The 8,146-nt window shown below is 39.3% G+C and overlaps 1 protein-coding gene across 1 annotated transcript; it reads right to left on the reverse strand.

The window, feature by feature from the left end:
- Positions 1–1,475: 1,475 nt before the first annotated feature.
- On the reverse strand, positions 1,476–8,020 carry FAM162A (family with sequence similarity 162 member A). Its single transcript, XM_057404138.1, has 4 exons — positions 7,882–8,020; positions 5,525–5,633; positions 2,536–2,644; positions 1,476–1,887 (listed from the first exon to the last, which is right to left on the reverse strand). The coding sequence occupies exons 1-4, from the start codon at positions 7,958–7,960 to the stop codon at positions 1,792–1,794; spliced, it is 393 nt and encodes a 130-aa protein (XP_057260121.1). The 5' UTR covers positions 7,961–8,020; the 3' UTR covers positions 1,476–1,791.
- Between the last annotated feature and the right edge of the window lie 126 nt (positions 8,021–8,146).

Below are 8,146 nucleotides of genomic sequence, written 5' to 3' on the forward strand. Positions count from 1 at the left end.
TGCATGTGCTTTTTGGTGTCATTTGGTATATATATGAGCACAGGCACACAATCCGGGAAGTTTTTGGTGTTGGTTTCCACCTGTGTGCCTACTGGTGTGGCAAAGAACCAGAGCTCTCATGGAAGATCTGTTCACCTACCTGCAGTGGAATTAAGTATGACTTGCATTCAGTGCTAAATGAGCAGACAAACCTCTGAAAGCCTGCTCTGCTCAAGGCAGCTGCCTTACAGAGAACCACGTTGTGGCATCACCTGAAAGTTTTAAGTTCTGTGGTGGAATGACAGCACAACTTGTTTGAGTGGTTGCATCTTGTCAATGTGAGTGGTACCCAGAAGTGCAGTTCATAGAAAGGACTGCAGCAGGTATTTTCTAGTTCTAGACCAAGTGAAGGGCAAAGTACTAGGGAGGAATGCACTATTGCTTCTCTTTTCAAGGTGTAAAGACAAGATTTACCCTGCATTTTTGTAGGGCTTTTAATTTATTCAGCAACAGTGCTAATTTTTAGTAGTACCACAAAAAGATTAAAAAAACAAACAAACAAACAACCCAGGATGAGGAGAAGGTTTCGAGAAAAATAATCTGTCAGACTGATACAAATGCCTCTTCTGTTTCTGGGGTCCCCACAGCCACTTAGCAGGCAGTCCTGAAAAATAACATAAAGCAGTCTTGACACTTCCAATCTACATTTCCCTCCAAATGAACTGAAAGGAGGAAAAAAAATAATGTCTCCATTTGTTTCAGGCTGTTGAGCATGAACAGTGTGTGGCTCTTGGGAGTTGTTCTTTGTAGGTGTTTCAGGGTCTGCTGCTTCTAAAACTTGTGGCAGATGATCTTTAAGTGGGCTACTGTGAAAGCAGAGATCATGATTTAAAGGGGAAAAAATGCAAATAAATCTAAATAAGGTTTGGCAAAAAGTTTCTCTGCAGCAGAGAGCAGGAGTGCCTGACTTTCCCATACTCACGGGCCTCTGAACAGTAAATCTGATAGCACTGTTTGAAGCTGTTGCTTCATATTCCTAAAAATAGTTATGTCTGTTGCCTTTGCTTGGACATTCTCCCTCACTACCAGCTCTGGTGTAAAAGGTTGTCATCTGTAGTACACTGGTTCTCTGGAATGCCATTTCACTATCAATCTCCCTCCTCTTTTTATCAAGGGAAGCAGTTCTTCACAAAAAGTAATCCTTCACTTAAACAAATGCAGCCTGAATATATTGGACCTAGAGCAGGTAAGCAGACTTTCTAATAACTTATGATTGTTTTGATAATGTTGATGCAGGTCATGCAATTCTTGACTCAAGGGCTTTCTAAATAATTGTTCTCTCTTGCACAAAGAGGAACGTATGGAATATCTGAAGCACCCAGTAACAACTTAGAATACATCTAGCACCATTCTTCCTCAAGGCACCTGAAAGTGAGCGTTAATGACTGCCCAGTGAAGGTTATTTCATTTTTACAAGTATGGATGCACAAGTCAAAACCGAAGGGGGTATCCTTTTCTGTCCCAGTTATCTTCTCATAAGTGGTAAGAGTGCATAGCACATGTGGGAAACACCCGTCTGTCCAGTTTGTTCACCTGTCCTGTCCCACTGACCATGAAGAAGAGAGTTTGGAGGCAAGGGGAGGTTGCTAGGAAAAGTGAAGTATTTCTGGTTTTAATGATTACAGGATAATGTATTAATTTTCTTGAACATGAGAGTACAGAAGTAACATACATGAAAGATGTGACTATGTTCTTCCAGTGCCAAGAGGGACAGCTTTTCTTCTCCAGTACGTGGTCTCTTCATCTCCTCCTTTAAGGTTTAGCAGATGTGCTCTGAGTAGCTTCTTCTCTCCATTGTGCTTTCTTTTCCAAGTTTATGCTTGTAAGAGTTTCATGCCTTTTTACAGCCTACAACATAATGACAAAGCAAGAGCAGGTATTACCTGAAGGACCCCAGGTACAAAACATGAATCAACAGTTCACACAATACCTGGCCTATCCTTTTCAAGGCACAGTTGTCAGCTTTAATGCCAGGTGGGAAAGGGGTAAAAGAAAGAGCCTATTTTGGCTTAAACCCATTACTTCTCTAGGAAGAAATGTGCCTAAATGTGCCTTTTGTTAAGGCACTAAAATATATATGGTCAGTGTTTAATACTCTGGTCTTGAGAAGTCAGAGGTACTGGAAACAAATCAAAAATGAAACATAATAGATTCCTGCTGCTGTGAAAACAAGGATCCCAGAGCAGCTGTCCTCTTCTCTTTCCAGTGTTTGCATTCATACTACCCCAGTATAAGAGGAAAATGTTCTGGGAACTGTCAGTGTTCAGTCTCTTAGGGTAAAAAACCTTTCCATTGTTACGTTTCAGAGTGCTGCATCCTTTTCATTTTGATAGGCAAATGAGGGTTACTTCTGGGGAACTGGGAAGACATAGTTTTGATCAGTGATAGAATTAAACCAACAAACCCCAAACCAAAACAGTGCTAACAATCCACAGGAGGAACTGAGGAGTTTATGTCAAGACTGATTTGCGCTCACCAGCCAAAAATTGTGCTTACCTGCTTTCCTCTAATCACCATGATTATGCATCTCACTATTGTCAAGGCAATCATCACATAGCTGAGCTTCACACGCCATGTGGTCTTTGCTGCTCGGATTGTATCAATCCTCAAGAAATAAAAGAACAGACACACTCATTACCAGAGACACAAATCCTTTGGCTAATGGTTATTTGTTAAGAGACAATATTGCTTTGCATTGCAGCCAAGTGATCTGGAAAAGGAGGAAGGCTGCAGTATTTAAGTATGCACATTCACTATGGAGATGACAGGAAAGAGAGAGGGATGGTTTTACTAATATGATGTTTTTCTTAATGTCAGGTCCCTCTCCGCTGACTACCACATTCCAGGATCAGCAAAGCTGGGGAACACTGCACCTGTATTAGGACTGTGGTGTATTTAGCATTGTAAAACATGCATTTTCCCTCAGCAGCAGAAGCAGGGTAAAAAACATTTGTCACCAGGAATAAAATAGTGTCTAGCAGTCGGAGCATCTTGGGCAGGGGGAAGCATTATCACAGCTTAGTAAGCCTGAGCTTCAGAATCATTTTATTTATGATGCAGTCTGTTTTCCAGCAAGAAGGCTTCCTCCACTATGGGATTTGATACTACTACAGATACACACTGGCTGCTGAATGAAACGCTCCTGAGGAATTCGGACTAGGACTTGGGAAAAGACCAGTAGTTACCACTTCCCTCCTGCCAGACTAAAGAGTGTGAAGGTAATCTGTTTTCCTGAGAAGCTAAGGAGGCATGGAGGATTGAAAGCCTTCCAACAGCAGGCTTTGAATTCCTTTAAATCTTTTTATTTCAGGGGGATTAATAGCCACACCAGTAGCTATCCTACTACTTTGGGAAAAACCTGTTGCCTAGTTTGCTGTTATTTTTAAAAAACCTTCCACAAGAAGTGTTTCTGTTATTAAAGCTTTCAAATGTACATGTGATGAGTTAAAACAAAAATATCAGTTATTTTAAGTTGGGTTAAACTCTAAAGATAATTCTACCCAAATGGTGGCTCAGTCAAATTTAAAGTTCCTCTTAGAAATGCCAATGCAAGAAGGGCCAGTGAAGCATAAAGGTTTTAGATGTGCTCTCCACAATAACCAAGGACCTGTACCTTATATGATTAATTCTCCTAGCAGAATTTAGAGCAGTTGACTCGCTTCTCAAGGAGATCTGATGTTCTCATGGATTAAATTTAGCATATTATAAAATTATGGAATAGAAAAGCATCAACATAATGTGATAAAAGAATAAATGCATCAAATTAGGTAACTATATACACCAAAACTAACATGAGTGAATATGGAATAATTTACCATATTTTGAACCTTATACTTGAAGGAAAAAAGCTACTGAAGTATCCATGATAGTTCAACATGGTAAATCACAGAGGACCTGAGAACTGAAGAGAGTTTTGTTCTTGTTTTTGAAGAGGAGAGCAAGAATGATGTGATCACTGCTCCAAAGTACTGATACAAGATTTCTGATGACAGGGAACATGCCCATCTACCATGAAACTAAGAGTTAAATTTAGCTTCCATGTTGGTTTAGCTAACAATCTGCCATGAACAAATCAGGCAGAGGAAGCAATGAAGCTGGAATGCACAGAAGTAGGATTTAAAAGCTTTCTTAAGTTACTTTTTGAAGTATCTTAGATGTGTTAGAATATACAAGAGAAAAAGGTAGCTATCTGAATTTGATTTGCATTTTAAATCAATTCAGTGGCTAAGATTAACATTTGTTTAATAAATGAGTTATTTCCTGCAAGACTCCCAAGTTCTATCACAAGCTCTTACAATCCACTCTTAGTTCAGAATGGGAAAAAAAGCTTTTGTGCTTTTCTAGTTCTTAGTTGCCTCCTCAGCTTTGGCTGAACTATTTGCCTAAAGGAAAACAAGAATTCCCTAAGCACTTGCAAAAATAGTCAGCTTTTATCCAAACTTGGTTTGTCCTTTCAAGAAACCACTGAAAATGACTTTCAATCACTCTGCTGTTTTCTTAAAAACTCTCATAACAAATCTTTGGGGGGCAAAACCAGATGAATGGGCAATAGCATAAGTTGTAATAATTTATGCCTCTATGTATTTCAAATGTAATTTTAAGAAAAGTGCCTCAGTACAGAATGGAAGGATTAATTTTTAACAATATTTGTCCAGTGTGATACACTTACAAAAAAACAGACACATGGGTAGATTTTCAGTTCCCATAGGGTGCATACAAACAGAGTATCCTTAGAGGACAGCTATAGTGATTTACTGTATCTTTTAAATTTAAATACATACAGATATTTAAAAGCATTACAAGCATGTTTTAAAAGGTAACTATACTACCACCAGAAATGCTTTTTAAGCTAATAATTGCCTGTTGTTAAGTTTGATCTTCATTTCAGGTAAGCAAACTAGAACATCCACGTTTATTTTCTGCTTTCCACACAGGGCAAAGCATTGACACAGCTCCACAGCAACAGGGAAATTTGGACTATACATATTTTTTGTTAGGGAGCCTTTCCACTGTTGGTTAGTTTAAATTCCACAAGTGAACAAAGCTGGCCCATGCGCTCTAGATGTTCACTAATAAAGATTTTAAATGAGTTTCAGTTATTTTATAGGTATATCATGAAAGTTTTGCACAAGGGGAGACTGATGTAGGAATTAAAACACTAGAAAAGCCTCACTAGTATTTGCAAAAAGCTTTTTGGATTGGGAGAGAGGAGTAAGAATTTGCTGGTTGTGATGTTCTAGTGAAACAAGTGATAAATGCTGGTCATGCTTTCAGGAAAAAAGAAATCCAAAGGGGTAGATTATCTCAGTAATGCAGAATTGCTCAGGTCACCTCATCTACAAGACAATAAACCAAACACAGCAGTGTAAGATTTTTTTAGCTTTGAAAACCCATACCATTTAAGAAAAAGTTATGGTGGAGTTGCATTCAAGTAACATTTCTGCATGGACAATGTCTCTTTTACAGCTTTAAAACTGGCACTTACGAGACAGTCTCTGGTATATCCTCTGTTTTTTTGAAATGGCCTGCCCACAACAAAAATCTTTTGTCCCAGTCTGTAGGCTTGTGTCCAGGCACCCTCGAAGTAGACCGACCTAAAAGAACCCTAACAAAATGCACAGACAAAGCCAAAACACCACTAAAACCAATACTCAGAGAAGCTGAATTGCCACAGCTGTAATGAAACCAGTTAGGGTGAGCAATGCAGAAGTGTGATTGCTAGAGTTGGTTAGGGGACAAGAAGTCTATCAGAATCAGATTAACAAACTTGTACATAGGGATTAAACTGAGGCCATGTAAGGAAAGCCAGATCTTGTCTAAGACTTCAGTATTTGTATCCTTAAATTTGCATAACCTACTCCAACATCTAAGCTTCTGAAGGTGCTGTGATAGTTTTCCCATTATATTAGTTTAAAAAAATAGGAATAAACCAAATGGAACTGCTACAGAGAAGCAAATATGCTGCACTGTTACATCACAGAATGTTAACTTTTCCAGGCAGATTTTATCTTATCTGGAGGCATAAACAAACATAACCATAGAGATTAGACCCGTAATTTTCAGCTCAGTTTTTCAAACTCCATATATAAATACTCATACTAGGGGAAAGTTACCATGCATAAGATACTAAAATCTAGCAAACAAAGTGCAAAGATGGACAGGTTGGGTTTTTTTTTAACAATGGGAGGTATTCCGAATGGATGCATGCTGCCTCATGGCTTCATAAATTATCTAGGAAGTAGGGTGGATACAGTTTGCTGACAGCACTGAGTTACTCAAAACCAGAAAGAAGAGTGTTACACGCAGAGAGCTGCAGGGCTTTGGAATCCCGAGTCAATGAGCTGGCCAGTGAAAGAAAGCCCGTGAGTATAAACAGGAAGCAATTCCAGCTGACACACAAAGGACAGACTCTAACCTAACCATTATTGCTGAGGAGCAAGTCCTCAGGGTTTCATAGAGTTTTTGGCATAGTGTTCAGTAATAGAAAGGGAAACGGCATTACTAGCAATGATTAGGAACACAGGCAAATCCAAAAGCAGTAATATGCCATTGTATAAAACCTCAACTGCAGCATTTGAAAAGCATGTCAAGTACAAATCCCTCATCTCAGAAACAGTTGAAATAGAACTGGCACAAAGAAAACTGGGGAGGACCACAGGTAGGGAATGGCCACCATGTAAGAAGCTGTATCATAGAACAAGACTGTTTGGCTTGGACAGGCTGTAATTGAAGCTCCTTTCAGCACAACAGAGGGCACCAGAATCTTAAATGACATTAACAGCATGAGTTATAATAACCAGGACCCTTTTTGGAAGGGGTACTGAATAAGGGAACTTTACATTGGAAAAAGCACACATTGTGTTTAAAAAACAGATACATGATTACATGTGTTTTCTCACAGCACAGTTCAGCTGAGGAATTCCTTCTCAGAGAATGTGGATGTTAAAAATACATCTTGCTTAAGGAGAATGGGCAGATTTATGAAAAAAAAAAATGCAGTAAGGACCATTAAACACAAAAATGCCACCTCTGGGACAGTAGTCCAGGGGTGAAACACTGCCCTCTTCCAATAGTCCTCCTTAGGTCCTTGCTATTGCTCACCGTTCCTGATAGTCTTCACAAAAATGCAAGTGATCTCCTTTACTGACCACTGCCGGAGACATCACACTGCTGAGGAGACCTCTGGTCTTACCCAGTACAGTTGCATTATGTTTTTAACATAGAAATATGCAAAGTGCTTCAGACCTGTATGCTTCTTTTATCCAGCGTCAGCAGACCCTGAAGGGAGCCTGTTTTACAAGAAGTCTGATTAGAGTATCAGAACTGTCCCATACATAGGGAAAAAATGTTTAATGGCTTGAGCTTTATCTGACCAGCTCCACCCTTGCAAATGAGCCAAGCCCATGATTCAGACTGACTCCTGCAGGGCAGGCACAATTTTTTTGAACAGCAGGAGCTGGTTGTACTACGAACAACTGCAGAAGTATTTTAGTTCATGTGATGTTCCTGAACACTAATAGTTTACCTCAGGGTTGAAGAGTCTGTTCTACAGCGCAACGGAAGAGCCTTAATGCAGGACTGATCACCAAATAAGATACTAGTGACCTGCTACAAAGCAAAAACTGTGTTCTCAGAAGCAGAAATACTGATCCCTGGCTTTGTTTAAACCCAAGGTTTTATTGCTAAATTTAACACTCAAGTTTTTCAGTCTAAAGATCAGAATTCCCTCTCAAAAAAACCAGGGATATTAGCATCTATGCCAGTACAATTCCTGATTGCAGCCTGGATATCTAAGTATGTTGTATCATGAAACATAGCATGATTATTACCAAAAACTCTTACTTTTTGGCTGATGCTGACCTTCTTCATGGGGTTTAATGCAAAGCCTTCTGCTTATATTTGGATCCATTCCTTTAGTCATTCTCAGGATTGAGGGAATATTTCTCCCCAGAAGGTCAACAGCCCCACCTGGAAGAGAAAGCAGAGGCCAAATCAGTATAGTAGAAAGAATATTATCTTTTAAATGGAAGAATGGAACTACAAAACCCACCCCAACTTTGAAAGACAAAAGAGCATTTCTAAACATAGAAACTTAGTCTTCTTTATG

This window comes from Pezoporus wallicus, unplaced genomic scaffold (genome assembly GCF_028554395.1).
Source record: "Pezoporus wallicus isolate ANWC-B61680 ecotype Strahan unplaced genomic scaffold, APGP_CSIRO_Pwel_v1 contig_6598, whole genome shotgun sequence".
In the NCBI taxonomy this organism is placed as follows: Eukaryota; Metazoa; Chordata; class Aves; order Psittaciformes; family Psittacidae; genus Pezoporus; species Pezoporus wallicus.

Excerpts from the sequence above, each read along its gene's own strand:
- FAM162A (XM_057404138.1), bottom strand. The coding sequence starts at position 7,960 with ATGACTAAAGGAATGGATCCAAATATAAGCAGAAGGCTTTGCATTAAA. Across the intron at positions 5,634-7,881 it reads AGGTCAGCATCAGCCAAAAA|GTCGGTCTACTTCGAGGGTG; the intron begins GTAAGAGTTTTT and ends GGGTTCTTTTAG. Across the intron at positions 1,888-2,535 it reads TGGTGATTAGAGGAAAGCAG|GCTGTAAAAAGGCATGAAAC; the intron begins GTAAGCACAATT and ends ATTATGTTGTAG.